The 21,380-nt window shown below is 52.4% G+C and overlaps 1 protein-coding gene across 1 annotated transcript; it reads right to left on the bottom strand.

Moving 5' to 3' along the window:
* Positions 1-2,636: 2,636 nt before the first annotated feature.
* Positions 2,637-12,052, bottom strand: KDELR3 (KDEL endoplasmic reticulum protein retention receptor 3). Its single transcript, XM_069489670.1, has 5 exons — positions 11,833-12,052; positions 6,582-6,682; positions 4,850-5,008; positions 4,017-4,269; positions 2,637-2,876 (listed from the first exon to the last, which is right to left on the bottom strand). Exons 1-5 carry the CDS (start codon positions 11,921-11,923, stop codon positions 2,836-2,838), a joined length of 645 nt encoding a protein of 214 aa, XP_069345771.1. The 5' UTR covers positions 11,924-12,052; the 3' UTR covers positions 2,637-2,835.
* Between the last annotated feature and the right edge of the window lie 9,328 nt (positions 12,053-21,380).

Raw genomic sequence — 21,380 nt, 5'->3', positions numbered from 1 at the left:
ATGCATTTGACAGTTAAAACTTACTAATTGGTCTTATCTCCCTTACACTCTGCCTTCCCCCTCTCCCCTCTGTTACTGAGAAATAACCATTTTAATGTCAAGTTAGAAATGAATTGCTGAGTGTCAGTGTGTCTTTCAAATTAAAAACCACAAGTGTTTACTGCAGTGGTTAAACTGGCATCTCAGCATCTTGGGGGAAGCTGCCTATTTTTCTTGCTGATAAAACCAGGGACCATCTGTGAAATTGATTTTCCAGCCAGACAGCCGCTGTAAGCAAGTGAACATGAGTACTCACTGGAAATTTACTTTATTAACCAGTTAAGTCTATGCATTCACCTATGGTACAAAAAGTACCTTTAATTATAAACAGAATATACTCAAAATGGGTTCATTTTCTTTTTAAAGTCAGTATGTGTAGAGCTAGAATAAAAGCAACTGCCAGCTACTCTGCCTTGGCGAAGTTATCTTGAACAAAGAATCCTAAGGGTTTATTAAGAACTCTTACTCTCTTCATACCCTGTTCTCTGCAGTGCTTTTTAACAGCTCTTGTTGGGTGCAAATTTTCTTCGGCATCCTTTTGCACTCAGCTTTTTACAGGTAGGTAGTGCTTAAAAGTTATGGAGGACTAAAGCCTAAGTCCTTTTTACTTTTCCTCCATCTGAAGGTAGGTGAGTTTGTCTTCTTCATAGTAATGCTGTTTTACTGAAACTTTGTATAGCAGATGGGTCTGGAAAGAATTTTCTGTTCTTGTCTTCACCATAACAGGATAGAGAGATCAGACAACCCCAGAAACCTCTTCAAATCCAATGTGGAACTATTAATTTTTATGCTGTTAATTGGTATTGCTTATTCACAGTGTAGTTAAAGGGAGATTAGCTCCACTGCATTCTTTGGCTAAGGCCTGAGAGTGATTGCTGGTTTGTAAGATCTAAATATCTAATACTTGAGGTTTTTGTTTTTGTTTTCCTTTTAAACTTCTTTAGGGAGAGAGAAGGGATGGTTTCTGAGGGGTTCTTGAAAGTATGATTCATTGTGCAACATACAGGTAGGTTGTCAGCATAAGCTAAAATATATGCATGTAAAAATTTTGACATCCTTTTTTATTTTCCACTTTCTTCCTTTACTTCTCTTTTTGTCCCCTCCTTCCCCCACAATCTTCTAGAAGTTGAGGCCAAGGGAGGATGGTAGGCACAGAAGAAACAGCAGAACTGCTGCTGTGTGCTTTCAAACCAAAGTGTCGTCCCCCCCGCCCCCCCCAAACCCTAGTTTGTCTAAGCAGTGACCAGTCTGTTGTGGACATTTCTTTCTACAACCAAATTCTGATTTTTTTTTTTTCTTTAAACATAGAGGTTCCACCACAGGGGATGTCTTTACTCTTCCAGCTCTTTTTAAAAAGCATCCCTTTGAGGGAAAGGTCTCCAGGCAAGCAGTTATTTGGATTGCTTGCTTCCCTTTTTCCACAGGGACATTGCAATCATAAAGTAACAGTAAATTCCGCATCTCAAAAGCTGTTGTGCCTGAGCACAGCTGAAATCTAGCAGAGGTTAACTCTTCTGCCTCCATGTCTGTCACTCATTCGGATTCTGCCATTGGCTTCAGAACATGGGCAGAAGAATCATCATGCTAGTTACTGCATTCATGGTTGAAACTCGACTTAGGGATAAGGGTTTCAATGTATTAAGCTATGGGCTGCTTCTTCCCAGTCCCTCCCTAACAAGGCATTGTGTGGACTTCTCTCATCTAAAGGTTGGTGGCTTTTGCTTGGATCAGTGCTCTCTATTCATGTCCTTGCTGGTCTCTGAACACATTCCTGTTGCATTAAGACTTGAAAGATTTGTAGATGTGTGATGTTCAGGCACAGGATGCTAAGAGCTATGTTACTATTCTTAGTTTGTAAATTGTCCTTTTGATACCATCTTGTTTTCTTTTTGTAGGTATAAATAAAAACTGTTGACAATAAGGTGTGAGCTTTTATTGCTTAAAAATTCTCTGAATAGTTCAATGTAGTTCTCTTAAAATAGTTTTTATTTGCTACAAGACAAAGGTTGGGGATGTTGGATTGACTAATACTGTATAGCACCTAAAACTGAAAGGAAGGTGGGATTGATTGGTCTTAATCTAAGAATTAGAGCCACAAGAAAGGGCAAGACACCTAGTAGGTAAGGGCTTGGTTGTATCTGCTTATCAGTAATATGATGATGTTGCAAATGGTACCTAGGATTGTTATTAGGATTAAGACACTGCTGAATGCAGGGCTAGTGTGAGCCCTAATAGATTCAAAGGTGAGGCACAAAACTAATGACTTTAGGTAGAGTTGGTAAATTTGGTTTGCAGGCAGTGTGGAAGTGAGATAACATTTCACACAGGCTATCACGTTTGTGTCTTGGACACCTACCTGGAAAGTAGAAACTGCCACAAAAGCATACTCATAATATTTCAACTGATGTTCAGTTGGGGCATTCTTACAAGGACATCTTTCCAGATTGGAGGTGACTAATCCTTAGCATGAGTCGTGCACCAGGGTCTTAGAGAACAATAGTTTATTTGGTCCATTCATGAGTAAGGCACCTTAAGGCTTCGTGCTCTGGTTGGCCTTCTGAAGTACCAAACTTGGACAGCTGGCCCAGGTTTTTCATTACGTCTCTAATGGGTACTTAAGAGATCCTATTGATGAGAAGTTCTTCTAGATGGAGTGATCAGTGCTTTGTTGAAGTTCACACTAAACATTTTCCTGGCTTAAATTAACATTTGATTCCAAATCGGATAAGTTGCCAAGGAGAACATTCAAAATGGTTTGTTTCGTGTCCTTAAGGTGTATTCGATCTCCAGGAGCCCTCAAATTGGCATTGGAAGACTTAACTTCTTTCCTTTAAGGACTGGAAGAAAATGGAGATGAAGTTAGATTTACCATATTGATGAAAGGACTGCTTTATGACATGCATAATCTTAATATCACCTAATGCCCAGTTCACAGTACGTGTTCAGATGTTAAAGCCAAGGGGGAAACTTCATCTCTGGTTGACTCTGGACCACTGACCCTCATCTTGGTTATTGGCACCCCTCTCCCCCTTTAGGCCATGGACTTAGCAGTTGGCCTTGATTACTCCATATCTCATAATAATCCATTGGCAGTCCCTCTCAACTCCCAAAACCTCTGTCCACATCTCTTTTCACTGAGGGCCTTTTTCCTGGACAATTGCAACCACCCCATAACTAGTCATTGTACTTTAGCTCCTTTTTGCCCTGCACAGCAACTAGTGGATTGGCTTTTTAAATGACCCTCCGTCAGCTGCCTTTGTGAATCAGAATATAGTGCAGACCCCTCACCTGGGGCTTTGAGGCCCTATGTGAACTAGTGTTGGTTGACTTGATGTCACCAGGTTTATGGATTTTTGACCACATTAGTCTTTTTGTCCACAGGAAGCTGGTTCTGGCCTTGGAGCTTGTCAGTGGTCTGGAATGTTTTTCTCCTTTTTTTCTTTCCTTTTTTTTTTTTTTTTTGAGACAGTCTTGCTGTGTTGCCCAGGCTAGAGTGCAGTGCCATTATAGCTCAATTCCTGGGCTCAAGCGATCCTCCTGCCTCAGCCTCCTGAGTAGCTGGGACTACAAGCATGGACTGTGACACCCAGCTAATTTTTCTAATTTTTTTGTAGAGAAGAGGGTCTTGCTCTTGCTCAGGCTGGTCTCGAACTCCTGCCTTCAAGCAGTCTTCTTACCTGGGCCTCCCAAAAGTGCTAGGATCACAAGCATGAACTACTGAGCCAGGCCGCCTATATTTTCCTAACCAAGTATGCTGTCAAATGTCACCACGGAGCTGTCTTGCCTGTATATAGTGTTTGCGTGGTACATCTTATTGGCCTGCATTTTTTCATGGCACTGTTTCTTCCCCCATTAGAATGTAAGCATTAGTAGGGGCAGAGACTTGGCTCTGTTCACCTTTGTATTCCTTAAATATTTATTGAATGGATGTGTAACTAGTTGGGCCAACAGCATTGCTCTGTTTTCCCAGGACCTACCTTTGGTCACGTATAAGTAGAAGAAGTCACAATAGAAGATGGTTTGTACTACTCCAGACACCACTGCAATTTGGTCATAGAAATTCTCAGTCTGGTATCGCCTGATCCAGTTTGCCAGGTAGAGAGCCCGGTACAGACCCAGGAAGAACAGATAATGAGTTGTAATGGTCTCGGCCTCCCCAGTCTTGCTGATCATGAAGAGCTGGGGCAGGATGGCTACGGATTCCAGGTAGATGGAGAAAGTCCAGAGGATCTGAGCCAAAGAGAAAGTGGCCAGAGAATGCTGAGTGTGGCCCAGTAGGGGCCCGTCTCCTAAAGAATGTAATTACTAACATAATAGTTTTAAAGATTTTTAAAAGAATACATACTGCTTTTTTCACAACATAGCATGAACATCTATAGAAAATTTTTAAATGTGTAGTTTAGATAAAACATAATTGAAGCCGCCGTTTCTCAAAATATAGTTGGTCCATAAATTCCAGCATGAGAATCTTCCAAGATGCTTTTTGCCTATAGGTTCATGGGCCACAGCCCAGACCTACTGGGTTAAAACCTCTGGGCTTGCTAATCATGTGTTAGACGTAAGGTCTCAACAGCCAGAAGTGGAACTGATGCCTGCTTGGTAAATGAGCATCTTGACTAGACGTGCCCATTTTTAAATTGAGCATTATGAAGAGCTTGTTGCCAATTTCTTCTAAACTTATAACTGAACAATACATGGGTTATAATCACAGTTACAGCAGAAGGCAAGCCTGGATGTCACGAAGGGTCTGGAGGGAAAGACACGGGGACACGCTTACCTTTGGGAGTTAGTACTCAGTCCCTTCCCTTACCTCCAGTGGAGTGAAATTGTAGTTCTCAAGGAAGGAAAGACCAATGACTGGGACCAGAAGAAACTCCAGGCGGAATGTGTCATTCTCACTGTCAAATGTTTTCCGAAATTTCCCGTAGATCATGTACACTGTGACATAGGCACAGAGGAGAAAAACCACCTAAAATGGGTGGGGAGGGGGGAGACATGGGAACCTATGAAGTTATTTCCCAGCCTATTCGCTAGGCTTCAAAGCCTGCCAAACCTAAGGGCAAGTGCTCTGCCGTGACGTCACATGGAGAGGTAAAATGTGTTTGGGTCCAGCTGCCTAGAATCTGAGGTTAATGACTTGTTAAGTAACTCCGTGCTTCTAACTGGGACTGAGTGCTACCATGAAGAGTCAGAGGCCTTGCTTGTCCCCTCTGTCTATGGAGCTATTAGGCAAAAAAAAAAAAACAAAACCACAAAACAAAACTGAATTGGTCTTTTTCAAGGGATTTAGCAGTGGCATTCCAGGGCTCTTTGAAACAATTTTAAAACCTCAACTTCCAGGCTATGCCTCAGTGACTTGTGAACATTCTTCCATGAGGACTACTAACATCCTTCTATTTTTTATTTATTTTATTTTATTTTTGAGACAGACTCTCACTCTGTTGCCTGGGCTAGAGTGCCGTGGCGTCAGCCTAGCTCACAGCAACCTCAGACTCCTGGGTTCAAGCAATCCTTCTGCCTCAGCCTCCTGAGTAGCTGGGACTACAGGCATGCGCCACCATGCCCGGCTAATTTTTCTATGTATTTTTAGCTGTCCAGCTAATTTCTTTCTATTTTTAGTAGAGACAGGGTCTCGCTCTTGCTCAGGCTGGTATGTTTTATTTTTTTTTTTAATGTTGCCCAGGCTGGCCTTGCTCCCCTCACCCAGCCCGCAGCATCTCCACCAGCAGCAGGCAGCCACTGCTCTGCCCTGCTGGCCTCTGTCTGTCCTTTGAACACACCAAGCTCGGTCCTGCCATGGGGGTCTTTCACTTAGAATGTCTTCCCTGATCTTCACATAGCTGGTTCTTCTGTCTGTCACCCAGATCTTGGCTCACCTGTCACCTCTTCAAGCCCTTCCTGACCACACACCCTGAAGCAGCTCCCTAGTTGTATTCCATCATGTAATCCTATCTTTAAAACTCCTTTATTGAAGGAAACATCAAGTTAATAGGATTTTAGGAAGACAGATGAAATCCCTCAGTGCTGAGGGAAACAATAGGATTTTAATTATTTGCATAGCCTTAACCCTAACCAAGGTTTTTCTTATTTGTTTTATTATTAGAAAGTAGGTTCCACGAACACAGGAGACTTGCATATTTTCTTCAGGTGCTGGCAGTAGAGGCTTAAAAAATTTGTTGGACAGATGGCCAAATGGGTTCTCTGAAAGCTTGGGAGACCGTCTGATTTTTTTGCTTATTTTTAAATCATCATAATAGCTAACCTTCACTGAATGTTTAACATATGGCAGGGATTTTTGCACACTTACATTTATTACCTCATTTAATTTTCCCAACTGAACCCTCTGAGGTAAGTGCTAGTCATCGTCATTTTTCACGGGAGGGAACTGGAGGCCTCACCCAAGCCTGGGTCATGCAGACACCAACCAGCAGAGCCTGGATTCGAACCCAGGTTGACCTGGCTCCGCATCCCAAGTGCCCAGGCAGATGGCCTCGGTTTGTGGATGCTCAGCAGGCCCCCACCGTCACCACCTGACCCCTCACCTTCATCACGGTGTTGTAGATGGAGATGAAGTTGGTGAACAGGTCCAGGTACCTGGTGGTGAAGACCAGAGCGAAAAGGATCTGGCTCTTCCCGGAGATGCCTGGAGTGGGGGGGTGGAGACAATGAGAACACAGACTCCCAAGCCCCCCCCTGCTCGAAGCACACGGCCGCCGGCCAGGGAGGCCTCCAAGACCTGTCCAGGGCACTGTCGCTCCCCAAGGGCCAGGAAACACCCTTCCCATCAGGAGTGTGGTTCTGCTCAGTAAGCTGTAATCTCTCTCCCGGTCTCCAAATAAAGACACGAACACCAGGTTCCCAGCCCCCTCCCGGGGCCTGCTGAGTTCCAGCTCCAGGGAGGATGTCGGGGGTGGTGTGAGTCGGCTTGGTTGGGGGTGGGGTTTGAGGCTTCTCTTCACTCCACCCCCAGAGTTCTGCCGACACTCCCCAAAGCTCCGGTCTTTGGGAGAACAATTCACTGAATCCACAAGGTGTTGATTCACCAGGGAGATGGGAGCAGGTGAAGGGAGGCTCTGGGGCAGGGGAGCATTCTGTTTTATTTTCCAAAATGCAAGGATTAAAAAAGCCTTTTTTTCTAGTTGTAAAAGTTATGCCTGTATTTACTCTTTGTAAAACAAAAATCAGTAAATAAGGATGCAAAGAAAAAGCATCCCAAAGCCTGTGTTCGTCCTTCCAGATCTTGGCTGGTGCACACGAACACACGTGACATATGTGCATACATATGACACAACGGATGCATCAGGTTGACAAAAATGGGATCATACTTTCCATGCTGATTCTTGACCTGCTTTGGCCTTTTTCTTCTTCTTTTTTTTTTTTCTTTTTTGAGGAACGGGTCAGTCTCCTGGAGTGGGGAAAGATCCCTGCCTCTTTCTTTTTTAACTTTTTATTTTGGAAGGATGTTAGATTTACGGAAGAGTTGTAAAGACAGTACGGAGAGTTCCCACATACCCTCCACCCAGCGCCCTCTAATGTTAACATTGCATTTAACGATGGTAGTTTATTAAAATGAAGAGATTAACATCAGGATGGCGCTGTCGACTGAACTCCAGGCTTTGTTCCCATTTCACCAGTTCTCCCACTGCCGCCCTTTCCATTCCTAGATCCCATCCAGGAATCCACACTGCATTTTGTCGTCCTTTGACCACTTTCAGTATGTCATGGAGGTGGTCTGGGTGAGGTGCCCCGCCTTCCCCTTTCCCAGCCAGCCTCCTCTCTGCCCCCCAGTCTGGACGCTGTCATCAACGACACCCACCCACGTTTCTGCATCTGAAAGTCAGCTGTCCCCTCTCTCCGATCTCTGAACCAGGGCTTCCCTGGTCACTGCCATCCTCTCTGCCCAACCTCGGGCTGCCTCTCTTTTTCCTCTGTCCCTTTGCCATCTTGGACATCCCGCCACCATGATCACCTGCCAGGGCCTTCCAGCTCCGAACTCTTCATGTTTTTCTTTTTTATTTATTTTTTTAGCACAGCTCACTTACCAAGTGATGAACTCTTCGAGTTTTGACCTGTGTATTCACCTGTCTATGCCATACCTGGAGGCGGTCCCACGAGCACCTCAAACTCCCCACAGCCCAGACCAAACTCACTGTCCCTGGAACCTGCTCCCTCTCCTGTCTCCCCTTCTTCATAATGTGCCACCTTCCCCTCGGGGCTCAGGCCAGAATACCAGAGCCACCCTTGAGTCTCCCTCCCCTTTGTTCCTCACTTCCAATCAGTCACCCACCCCACAATCCCCCCATATTTGTTAGTTCCACTCTTTCTACCCCATGCCCCTCCATCAGCCCAGCCGCCCTACCCCAGTGACCCCCCAACTGGTCTCCCCAAATCATTCACTGCTGCCCACCTCTCCTCCAATTCCACTCTCCACCAGCAACCCAGGGGCTATCTTAAAAATGGAATTCTGCTTAAAGCTCTTAAGTGGCTTCCAAATGCCCTTAAATAAAACTCACGTCCCTCACTGGTCCTGCCTGTCTTGTCCCCTCACCCCGGCCCAGAGCTCATCACCCTCCCCAACTCTCTCCCTCCAGCCATGGTGATACATCTGGATTTTATTTATTTAACTTTTTTTGAGACAGAGTCTTGTTCTGTTGCCCTGGCTAGAGTGCCGTGGCGTCAGCCTAGCTCACAGCAACCCCCAACTCCTGGGCTAAAGCGATCCTCCTGCTTCAGCCTCCCGAGTAGCTGGGACTACAGGTATGCACCACCACACCTGGCTAATTTTTTTTGTTTTTGTTTGGTTGCTTCTATTTTTAGTTGCCTAGCTAATTTTTTCTATTTTTAGTAGAGATGGGGTCTCGCTCTTGCTGAGTTTGGTCTCAAACTCCTGACCTCAAGCAATCCTCCCACCTCGGCCTTCCAGAGTGCTAGGATTACAGGCATGAGGCACCATGCCCAGCCTGGATTTTATTCCAAATGTCAAGGAATGACTGGGGAGTTTGGCACTGAGAAGTGATACAATAAATAGTTCCCCCTTAACCTGTGGTTTTGATTGCCACAGTTTCAGTTATCCATGGTCAGAAAATATTAAATGGAAAATTCCAGAAATAAACAATTCATAAATTTTACATTGCACGCCATTCTGAGTAGTGTGGTGAAATCTCTTGCCATCCTGCTTCGTTCCCCAGGTCATGAATCATCCCTTGGTCCAGCATATCCACGCTGTAGCCCACGCCCCACCCAGTAGTCACACAGTAGCCGCCTTGGTTATCAGATCGAGAACACGGTACATGCAGGGTTCAACACTGTCCTCGGTGTCAGGCGTCCACTGGGAGTCTGGGACACACCCTCCGCAGACAAGGAGGACCACTGTATTACCTGGCTCAGGATCTGTTTTCACAGAATACCTGAGCTATGCCTTACCCAACCATTTCTCTGGTTCTGGACATTTTGGGGGCGACCAAGGAAGAACACCGCTGAAGCCCCTAACATTCTAGAGCACGCCGGGGTCATGTGCCGGCTTTGCCATCAGCATGCTGCGGGCAAGCCTGGCCTCGTGTTCCTCACCTGTACTCTGGCCCCTCACTCATACTGGCAGGACCGCCGTGAGAACGTGAATCCCTCCTTGGGGGTCTGGCACTGGTGGGAGCGGCAGTGTGGCTGGCTGTGGGGAAGAAATACCAACACGAGGCCAGCTCTGGGATGGTCCCAATGGTGTGCCATCTCACTGGGCCCACGCAGAGACCTTGTCAGAGAGGCCTCAGCCCCAGGGCGCAGGAGGCAGGCTGGTGGGGGACGCTGGGCCACCCCCATGGGCCTTCCCCTACCCCTTTCTTCTCTACATCCTCAGCTTAGCAGACACTTTTGGGAGCCCTGGTGACCTTGAGCACCCTGGCTTAATAATACCTTGGAAAACTATGAATAACTCCCACCAAGGCAAGCCGCACATGGAGACTCAAGACTCAGAGAACAGGATACTATACCTGGCTAGAGTCCCTGTGGGGTCCACTGAGCACAGAGGGGACCCACTGACCAGATGCAGCCCTCCCGCCCACTTGACAGATGGGAAAACTGAGGCCCAGGGTCATTTAGAGAGTCAATGGCAGAGTGAGAATGAGGCTGGGTCAGTTGAGGTCCCACCAAGCCCTGTTCCTCGGGGCTGATGGGGCTGGCATCCAGGCACCCCACCTCTGACCCCTGTCTGCACACACCCCCATCCCCACTACCCAGCTCTCCTTTTCCTTTTCCCAGAGCCACTAACGAGCCGTATCATGTACCCCGTTGCTATCATTGGGTTTGTGGACGGTTTCGAACACCAGAAAGTCAGCTCCAGCAGGGCAGTGTCTCTGCTGTCCGGGTGGTACCCCAGGGGCCCGGTACAAAGAGCAGGCTGGATAACAGCGCCCTCTCCTGGCCACGGCTGTTCACCTTGCCCAGCCCTCTGTGGATGGACGTGCAGGGACAGGTCCAAACTAATTCCCCTGTTCCATCAGCCCCCAGCATTCCTGACCCACTTCCTCTACCGGGACCCTGAAGAGTCTGAGTGCCTGTCTCTCCGGAGAAGAACGGAACCCAAACGGCCTCCAGGTCTAGAGCCGCCCCCTCTGCACCTTCCCCCACCCCTGCTGAGCCCCGCAGGCTGGAGCCTCTCCCCCACCCGCCCCAACCCCCTGTTCCTCTGCCTCCTCTCTCACAGCTCCCAAAGGGACCTGCCTAGGCCCCCTGCCTAGCCCCTCCCCTGCTCCCAACCTTCCATGGCTCCCTATTCCCTACTTCCTGGTCTGACAGAAAAGGCCCTTCCACATCCGGACTGCCCTCCCTCTGGGACTCATCTCCGTTCTGGACTACCCCCAAATCAGGCTGCTCACCCTTCCTGGGACGTGCCTTGCGCTCGGCCACCTCTGTGCAGCTGCACCCTCAGGGCCCTCCACACAGCACACCCTTCCTGGCTCAACTCCCTGCCAGCCCTCCAGGACCCAGCACCGAGCTGCTCCCTCCATGAGGCCTGCAGGGGCTGCTCTCTGCCCCCTCGGCCCCCACAAGGAGCCTGAGTGCATCACTGTATCTCCCCACCCCAGTGCCAAGCACAGGGCGGGCACCTCCAGGACACCAGAGGACAAAGATGGCTGCAGGAGGTTCTAGCAGCCTCTGATTGCACAGGGTCTGTTTGGTGGCCATCTGGCCAGCCTCAAAACTTCTCCAAACCTCCAGCAGAGCAGCTAGACTGCTGGGCAACCAGGGGACCCCTCCAGACCTCCCCGGGCTCCTGCTCAGGGGCAGCTCCACGCCCACCTGAGCACCACGGGTCCCCTCCTGCCACATCACAGCCGCCTGTGCCACCGCTGGCAGGCGAGGGAAGAGGGTCCAGCCTGCGGGGAAGTCTGGGAGGGACAAGGAAGAGAAGACCCTGAGAACTGGGGGCCACTTCCTGAGTATATATACCCTTAGCCTCCTCCTCCCCAGTAAGGGAGGAGGGAACAATGGGACTGACCAGCGGGAGGGAGGGGGTGTCAGCTTTTCCTCATCCCCCTCTTCTTCCAACTAGCTGTGACAATGCCAACATGGGGGGCTGTCAGTGGAGGTACAAACCTACTCTCCCCCATAATCTAGAGGGTCCTCTTTCTTTGATATTGTACAAATTTGCGCTGATTTTGGAAGCTGATCCGTGCAAAAAGAGTTTCAGGGATGCCCGAGCTGAAGTCCCCACCCTACGCCGACCAAGTGGCAGTGGAGCGCCCCGCCAGGGCTGGCCAGCGAGGCGGTCCCCCACCTCCCGCCCGGGGCGCCCCTCACCCGTGCAGCACTTGGACCTCCAGATCTTCCCCAGGAGCAAGATCATGGCCAGGAGGTGGCTCAGGTCGCCGAGGATTCGGAACACGTTCATGGTCCGGCCCGTCGGTGCTGCGCCCGCGCCCAGCAAACTTCCAGGAAACTTTCTGGCGGGCGGGCCGGCTGCCACGTCCCCGGCCCCGGCGTCTCGGTGCCCGGCCCTGCCTGCGCCTCCCGCCCCGCGCGCCTGCAGCCGCCGCGCTCCGCCAGCGCACTCCCGGCCGGGCGGTGACGTGGCCAGGACGGCCGCCGCGCGGGGTGGGGAGCCAGGAAGCGGCGGCGCCGGGATATCCCGCCTCCCGCCATCCAGGCCTCGAGCCCGGGGCGGGGCGGCGGGCCAGGCAGGGGGGCTTCCGGCTGCACCCCGCGCCCTGCTGCCAGGTGCCCATCACGTCCCCTGCCGCCATTCCCCAGCGTCCTCTGCCTCCCCCACTCAGAAACCTGGGCGGGCCACTGAGCCCTGTCTGCCTCAGTTCCCTTATCTGTGCGCAGGCCTGACAACACTGGTGCCAGTGCATGGGTTGGAGCATCCTGTCAATGGTGACCTGCTGCTATTGTCATTATCTTGGAGTTTGAACTCCCTCCCTGGGTCGGGTGTGGTGGGAAGAAGAGCTGGAACTGGAGTCCCTACCCTCTGGCCTGTTAATTTGGATGTCCACACTTGTCCTGACCTGATCTTGCTGGGGGTGGAGTCAGACTGACCTTGGTTCCAGCCTAGGTGCTGTGGGCCTTCCCTTCTCTTGGCCTCAGTTTTCTTGTCTGTAAAATGGGGTGGTTGTAAGAAAGAGGTCAAGTCTGTCTGGGAGACTCAGGGCCTTCATTCCTGCCTCCCTCTTCTTGGTGTGCTAAGGTGTTAGACAGGGGCACTCCCGCCAGCAGAGACCACAGAGGGCTGAGAGGCAGGGAGGGAGGAGGGTGCAAGACCTCTGGTGGGAGGGAGTCCTCCCGGTGCTGTGTGGCCTGAGCAGGGCTCCAGTCTCCGCATCTGTGAGTGGACTGCGTGAGCTGAGCTGAGGGTCTTTACCGTCCCCTCCTAGACGCCCCCTCAGGATCCTCATCGCTCTCTAAACAACTGGCCCCCTCCCACCTCCACCTCCTGCAACAGGTAGCCAGAGAGGCTTTTGCATGTTAACAATCTGTCGCTCCAGTTTTTAAGACCCTTCTGTGGCCCCCAGGCCCCTTATCATAACTCCCAAGGTGAGACAGTCCTTTGAGATTCAAAATGTGGACCCAGGACCAGTGGCATTGCTGTCACCTCTTGGAAGGAAGACTCTCTTGGCCCCATCCCAGACCACCGGAGGGACTCTGCAGTTAAACAAGATACCTAGGTGGTTCACGTGCACAGGAAAGTTTGAGAGGCACTGATCTAAACGACACTATGAGGAAGACACTGCTATTATTCTCATTTTACACACAGGGAAACTGAGGCAGAGAGGTTAAATAATTTGCTTAAGGTCACACAGACACTAAACAGTCCTGAAACCTGGATTCCAACTTGCAGTCTGCAATTAAATCATCACATTACACTGTGGGTTGCCATGGCAGGTGATGAGCTCCCTGTCATGAGAGGTGGGTGAGCAGAGGGTGGGTGCCCATTTGTCAGGGATTCAGCAGTGGGGACTCCTGCCCCGGTAGGGAGGTGGTGAGAACAACAGCCAGCAAGTACGGAGCATCTACTGGGTGCCAGGCACAGGCCAGACATGTTGCTCGGGTTCTTCCCATCCCGCCTCCATGGGCAGGCAGTGCAGCAGGCATTAGGGCTTCACTTTGCAGGTGATGGAAACTTGAGGACCAGGGAGGTGAAGTGTGTGGACCAAGCCCCTCTGGGAGAGAAGCCAGACACTCATCCCTGGGCTGTAGCAGGTTCTGAATGGGCCCTTCTGTTCCCTGCTCCCCTCAACCCTGCCCAGATGCCTCCCCTCCAGCTGGTGCCCAGAGAAGGCGGTGATGTGGCTGTGGTTCTCTCTGCCCAACCAGCTGGCACTTCCTTCTCAGCGCCCACCTTCTCCCAAGCCAGGGAAAAGCACGTGCATTTGCCATTTGGTGAAACATCTGTCCTCCTGGGAAGCAGCCCCAACTGGGGGGAGGGGGGTGGGCACTGGAGCAGGCTGGAATCCTCTCCTGCCCTTTATTTCTTCCAGGAGACCACAGGGGAACTGGCCAAGGCCAGAGGAGGCCTTAGGAGTGACCCCCATAGTGGTGGAAGGGAAAGAACCCAGGCTGGATGGCTCCAAGCCTGAGCCTTGTCCCCTCTCTGGGCCTCAGCTTTCTCTTCTGGTAAATGGAGTAGTAAAGACAGAAGTCCTGCTAACTGTCCGTTCGGTGCTCTTTGCCTGGAGTCTTCCATGAAACTGATATTATGTCCTCATTTTACAGATAAGGAAATTGAGGCTCAGATGTGTCTCTCGCTAACCCAAGTCACGCAGATCTCCTCTCCCCAAAGTTCCATCACTCTGTCCTCAGCAATCAGCCCTGCCTTTTTTTCGTACCCACCCCATCTCCAAGGTGGAGCATTTTGCAAAGCTCCTGGCCAAGAATAGGGGACATCCCCTTCCCCTTCTCATTTAAAACACGTGGCTGTGGCCACAGGAGCACTCGGGCCACCTGCACCACCCTTCACTATCTGTCCCCGCTGCTGGGTGGATCCCAGAAAGTCCCTCACCCCCCCACCTCAATTCCTGACACCCCAAAATATGCCAGCTGTAGGAATGCAACTCAGGGGAGAGCCAAGAGGGAATTGCCTTCAGCTCAAAGGGCAAGAACTGTTTTCTTCTCATTAACAAGCAAATTGCATGTTCAAAGGCAGACTTACAGGTGAAAGAATGGGGGAACTGCTCAATTACTTTAAAAAATATGTGTATATAATCTTTGCCCTTGCCGATGCCGGCCTTTGTTACATTTCACCACTGTATTGAATATCCTGCAAACTGCCTCCAAGTCTGTGTGGAAGGAAACAGAGGTGTACAGTGAAAATCAGGGCACCCACCACTTAATCGGCTGCCTCTCACAGGCTGGGTCCTGGCTCCTGCGGCTCCCTAAAAGGGCCCTAGAGGCTGCTAAGGCGTCTTCTGGCCCAGGCGAGTGGACGTTCCTTAGTGCAAGGAGCAACTCTTTGCAGACAGCCCTGGGGCTGCCCTGCGGCTAGACCGAAGAGTTTATTTCCTAATGGTGGGCTGAGGGCAGCCTTTCTCTTCCTGCTGTTCCAGCCTGGGTGTTCTGGAAATTTTCACCAGCTCAGTATCTTTTGAGTTCGAGGCAGGGCCCGTGCAGACTGCATTTTACAGAGAGAGAAACCAAGGTTCTAAAACCTCCCTTCCAATTTTAGTTCAAGCACATTTATCGAAGACTAGCTGTGTGCCAGGGGCACCTTGGGGTTGCCCCTAGATGCAGCCTGCGGGAGCCCCTCCCGCACTGACTGAACGCCCGCAGAGGAAAGACTAATTACCCCGGGGAAGGGGGAGCCGCTGGGTAGGATGGCAGTTAAGGAAGGCTTTAGGGAAAGTGATGCCCCAGTGGGTTTTGAAGAGTGAGTAGGAGCTTGCCTCGAGGACAAAAGCTGGGGGAAGAGAGGAGAGTCCAAGTAGAAGCAGCTACAGCACAAAGGCGCAACCTGCCACATGGCCACTCTCCCAGTGCGTTTTATCTCTACGGCTCTTTAAACGAGGCCAACGAAGAGAAGAAGAAGAAAAAGATTTATGTGGATGTTAGAGTGATGAGCTCTAATCTCACACTCCACCACGTAAGAGCTGTCTGGATTTAGACCATTCATTCAATCTTTCTGAGTTCCAGTTTTCACATCATTAACCTGGGTGTAAACTAAGTACCGGGAGGGTCCAAGTTCCCGAAGTATCTAACGCGCTTTGCTAGGAGTAAAATCACCCAACAAATGTCAGTTCCTTGCTTCCCTTTGCAGAGAGCTGAGGTCCAAAGACGCCCCGCAAAGCCAAGTGCGGAGCAAACGCAGAACTGCGTGTCTTCAGAAGGCGATCTCTCCGGGTTTACTGCCGCGGTGTAACTTCTGGGGCGCTGCAAGTTGTCTGTATCCTGATCCCGGTGGTGGTGACACGGGTTTTATACACTTGTCTAAAAAATGCATCGAGCTGTACTCTTAACATGCATGCACTACTGTTTGTAAGTTACACCTCAATTAAAAGAAACAGAAAACATAATAACCGAGCCACGACGCCGCCTCCCCTCGCCGCTGGCGACAGGTGTCTTTCAGAGACCCAAAACGCAGCTCCCCGCGCCTGGAGTCGTGCCCGCGCGCGGTGGCCCTGGCGAGGTTCCCACAGCAACCGCAAGCTGCTCGCCGCGTCTCCAGAGTGACGAGGCGCCAGCGAAGACCCGGAGCCCGGGGATTCATGAACTGGAGCCACAGAGCGAGGCTGGAGAGAGACCGCGTCTGGTCGAGAGGAGGGAGCGGGGCGGCCACCCTTTGTCCTTGCGCCCCCATCCGGCATTTCGAGGGCATCCGGCGAGCACCACTCCCTAGCCCCGACTGAGGCCACAAACTGTTGCTTGAAAACACCCCTAGGGACTCCTTCTCAGCTTTCCCTGTTGGAAGATGGAGGGCCTGGCTGCTCCCCAGGATCGCAGGGCGAGTCAGGGGCAAAGCGAGGCCCTGCACGGTGGCCTGGTTGCCAGCCAGAGCAGCGCAGCAGAGTGGAAGGCACTGGGGCTGGATGCTGGCACCCTCTTGGGTTCTGCTTCCAGCTCTGCTAGTAACTTGCTGTGTGGTCTTGAAGTCCCCTCTCCTCTCTGGGTCTGGGATGGGGCCACCACCACCACCATCTCAGAGTGTATGTACCAAGTGTGTAAAATAATCAACGGGTGTAAAAGCAGCTTGTAAACCGTAAAGTACTTTGCACATGTCAAGGACCATCACACTTGCCACCCTTTTGCCATCTTGTCCTTGTCATCACCCCAGCCCCTGGGTCTCAGAACTCTGCGTGGCCAGAGGTTCAACTCTGCTGTCCATTCCACTGTGCTCTTCCCAAGGAACCGGCCCAGGGCAGCTCTCCCAGGTACCAGGGAGCCTTTGGTACCCAGAATTAGAGGGGCTCACAGAGACACGACTCTCTGTCGACCTGCCTGTACACTTCCTCCTTGCCCTCTACCCTGTGGTTGGACTGCAGAAGCTCCCCACTAAGCAAGGGTATCCACAAGCCCTAAGACATGGCTGCCTGGACAGAGCCCACTGGGTAACGCCACTGAATGCCCTTTGAGTGCCACATGCGTTTGGACAGTTGTGTGTATCTGTGGACATGTGTTTGTGTGCTGTGGGGGTATGTGTACACTGGTATGCATGCGTCCGCGTGCCTGGCATGCATGCGTGCGTGTATGTGTGTACCTGGGATGTGCATTTGAGCATGTGTATATAAGTGTGTGTATTTATGGCTGTGTGCATGTGCATGCAGGTGTATGTTGTGCATTTGTGGCATATGTGTTTATCCGTGCATCTATTTGTGTCTTGCTGGTGCGTGTGCCTACCTAGGTGGACATGTGTGAGGCTGTGCTTGTGTGTGCACCGGTGGATGTGCAGAACTGTGAGAATCTGCGATTGTGCACATGTGGGAGTGTGTTGGGGGTCTTGGATGCAGGGGCTTCTCCTCCCTTTCCCCTCACCTAGGTGACCTTTCCCAGCTGGGGACTATGGCTCAGGTCACAGGCTTGCTTAAGACAGCTTCCTGCCCCTCCACAGACCTGTGGCTGCATGGGTCTTGGGCCAGGGTGGGTGGGTGAGCCTGGGGCCAAGGCTCATGTGCCACCCCCTCCCAGCCTGGCCTCCTCCCCTCCTCACAGCAGGAGCAGCAGCGGGAAAGGTTGGCGGAGGGGGGCTATTTTGGGAGCGTCTCCTTAGCAACAGCTGCCACAGCCGTCTGTGGCGGTTTTTCTATAGGTGCTAAAATATTCCACCCTGGTGACTACTGAGTGCTGGGGGGTGGGTGAGGGTGGGGGTGGAGGGCAGGAGAGACCCCTACAGTCCTCTGTCCCCAGGACACAGTCTGCTGGTATGGGTCTTGGCCCTTTGGACCCCCAGTGTCCCTGTCCCCACCCTGGACCTTACCTTCAAGGAGCTGCCAAGACTTTAGAGCTCTGAGGCAGGCCAGCTGTGTCCTGATCTGATTTCTAATCTAAGCATCTGGGCTGCCTCAGTTTGCCTCACCTGCAGAATGGGTGGCTGGACTTTAAGGAACTTCCTAGGCCGAAAACCTCTGAACTCTGTGACCCTTGCATTTCAAAGTGGCCCTTTCCCTCCCTTGGAGCTGTCCCACCTGCCTAGCCCAAGTCACCCTCCCCTCCACTCCTCTCAGCCCTCTGCACAGGCTCCTGGCACCCCCATGTGACCCGGGTCTGAGTAGGCTCCCAGAGAAGCTGGTGAGTGAGTGCTGTGCTGGCCTGGAATGACCTTTCCCCAGAAACTAGGAGTGGAACCCAGTTCGATTCCTGGCTCACACACTTGCTTACTGCCTGACTGAGCCTGGGCAAGCGTTTGCTGTCACAGCGCATGGTTCATTTCCTCACCTGTGCAGCGGGGCCAGTCGGAGCTGCCACCCCACAGAGCCCTGCCAGGATCAAATGGGAGAACGGAATGCGGAATGGGCAGGGAGCTTTGCCGAAAAGAAACGTGCGGCTGGTTAAAGGTTTTACCATTTGTCCCCTTCGAACTTCAGAGCGGATCTCACTCGTGCAGAGCGTTGTCCCTGGCCGCTCAGGTCATACCACTCATAGCAGTACTACCCGTGCCTCGGTTTCCCCATTGGCAACAGGTGCATGTGTCATAGAGTTCTTGGAAGGATTAAATGAGCCAGTGCCTGGGAAGGTCTAGAATAGTCTTGGGCTGATGGGATGAGCTCAGTGGATGCTGGTTATCCTCACTCCGTCCAGGCGTGCTTCTATGTTAGAGGAAGACAAAACCCACTTGCCCTTTGGGGACACAGTCCAAACTGTCCCATTACAGATGAGGTCTCTGAGGTCCAGAGAGGGCAAGCAACTTGCCCAGGGTCGCACAAGTTCTAATACCCAAGTCTTCCCCCTGCCCCATCCCAAGCCTCTGCAGATCTGTCTCACATGATCCGTCCCCCACCCCCCTGCCCTGACACCCCTCTAACAGGGCTAGAGCTACGCAAACATGGGACGGACCATGGCGGATTCTTCCTCTGGTCTTAAATCGTCCTCAAAATAGCTGCTCAGAGTGGGTGTTATCTTTCCTACTTTACATATGAGGAAACTGAGGCCCAGAGAGGAGAGATGAGCTGCCCAGGGTCACACAGCGTTGACTGGTGGAGAAGGGACTCTTTCCTGGGGTCCCTGAACCTCTCTGCACCTCCTCCCAGTCCTCCCTCCTTACAGGGGATGAGTAGCTGCTGTGGGCTGCGGTCCTGCCCCAGCACGGTGACCCTCCTTGCCCTTGGCCCCCATCCCATCCTCAGACTTGTGTCCAGTGACCTGACATCAGGGCACTGATCGTGCGAGAGCAGAAGCTCTGATCCACAAACACCTCTGACTCTCTCTCCCTCCTTCCTGCTCCTCCCTCCCTCCCTCGCACCCCACAGTCCCAGGGCAGCTCCCAGGCCAGGCCTCTGGGCAGGTGAACAGACCAAAAGTCACTGGCCTCACCTGCATCCTCCCACTTTCAATCCATGGAAGAGTGTGGCAGGTACCAGGCACACGCCTGCCGCTGAGCAAGCACTCAGCACCCCCCTCCCTCCACACACCGAGGATCCTTGCAACGGAACATCAGTCCTGGCTGCCTGCCTGTGAGGGCACAGCAGGGTAACCAGGGAGACAGGCATGGAACAAGACGTGCATTGTGGAGGTCTGCAGTGTTGAACAGAGCCTCAAGATGGGATGGCCACATTTATTGAGCACCTACTATGAGCTGTGCATTTCTTGTGCATCCACCTCACTTAATCTGCCGCTGTGTTTGTGCGTGTGTGTGTGTGTGGCGGGGGTGGGGGACTGTTGGGGTTCTCATTTTACAGAGAAGTTGAATGAAAAACTTGCTCAAGTTCACATAGCTCCTAAGAGCATTTGAGCCCAGGTTGGCCTGACTCCCAAGCCCACTGAGAACCACCCTTGTGACCAGCCCAGGGGCTGGCACGTGGTGGGCACCCAGTGCTGAGTGAATGAATGAGTGGGTGATGAATGATTTCTGCCAGGGCACAGGAGGCCTTCTCAGGGAAGTGGCACTGAGGCTGGGCTTGGAGAACAGCAAGAATTCTCTGGCCAAAGAATGTGAAGGGCATTTCAGGCAGGAGGAACAGTGCGTGCAGGAAGAGAGGTGTGGAAGCATCTGGTGTGTTCTGGAATCTGTGGAAGCAGGGTGCATGTGTGGGTATATGGGATGCTGGATTAGGTGGGACCTGATTGTACAGCATGCTGAGGCATTGGGACTGGATCCTTTTGGGTGGGGACAGCCCACAGGGAAGGGAAACAGTCACGGTGGTTTGTGTGGTGTTGTTCCTGCGCCTGACACATCTTAGAGGGTCAGCAGGAGCCAGAAGGGATTCCAGATTCAGTCAGTTCTCCCCCTGGCTTCGGGGTGCCTCAGTGGCTCCCTGTCTGCACTGGGGCTGGTCAGAGATGGCCAGGCATCCAGGGAAGTTCTTCTGGCTGTCTAACTGCAGGTGTTCTCTCCTCCTCCCACCGTGGAGGGAGAAGCACTTTCCCTCCTGTCTCCTCAGAGGTGACAGGATGGCCAGGAAGCAGCTGGCTTACCAGGGACCGTGGGGTGCTGGGGGCTTCTCCAACAGTCCAGAGTGTGGGGCCCAGGCCTGGGGTACACCCGGGAGGGAGAGGAGATGAGTGTGAGTCTGCCTTTATTAAGACAGCTTGGCGTGATAGGGAATGGCAGAGAGAATGAGAAACTAGGGTTCCGTGTGGCTCTGGCACCTCTGGGTGGCCTTGGGCAAGCTTGGGACCCTCTCTGGTATTCAGTCTCCGTCTGTAAACGGGGCACTGCTGACTAGGTGGTGGGGAGGGTCCCTGCAGCAGGGCCGCCTCTGTCTCCCGGGGTGAGTAGGGGGTGCATAGGGTCCCTAACTGACGGTACTTCGGGAGGCAACAGGGACTGGCAAAAGGAGCGGCCGGGGGCCAGAGGACCCCAGGCCGACTGGCTCCCACCACCCCCTTCCCGGCTCCGAGGAACCCTCTCCACTTGCCCCGGGGCGCTGGAAAACCCGGGAGCGGATCCAGGAACGGGTTCGGGGAGGAGCGCGCCTGGGGCGAGGAGGAAAACCCGGGCAGGATCCAGGGCAGGAGCGGGGCCACGCAGCCCCCCAGCCCCTGCCCCTGCAGCGCGCCGCGGGCCCCGCGGGACGGGCTTTGGTGCTGGGGCAGGGGGGACCGCCAGGGCTGGGCCCCGCGGGGCGCCGGGGCTCCGGAGCTGGGGGCGCGCGGCCTCCGCAGCGGGGCGCGGGTCACGTGTGAGGAGGGGCGAAAGTCTCGCAAAGCGGGGCGGCGTGCCGCGAGTTGGGAGTTCTCGGCGCGCCGCGGGCGGCGGGAGCTCG

Source organism: Eulemur rufifrons, chromosome 16, assembly GCF_041146395.1.
Source record: "Eulemur rufifrons isolate Redbay chromosome 16, OSU_ERuf_1, whole genome shotgun sequence".
In the NCBI taxonomy this organism is placed as follows: Eukaryota; Metazoa; Chordata; class Mammalia; order Primates; family Lemuridae; genus Eulemur; species Eulemur rufifrons.
The sequence above is the reverse complement of the archived record's forward strand: the minus strand, read 5'-3'. Positions and strand labels throughout refer to the sequence as shown.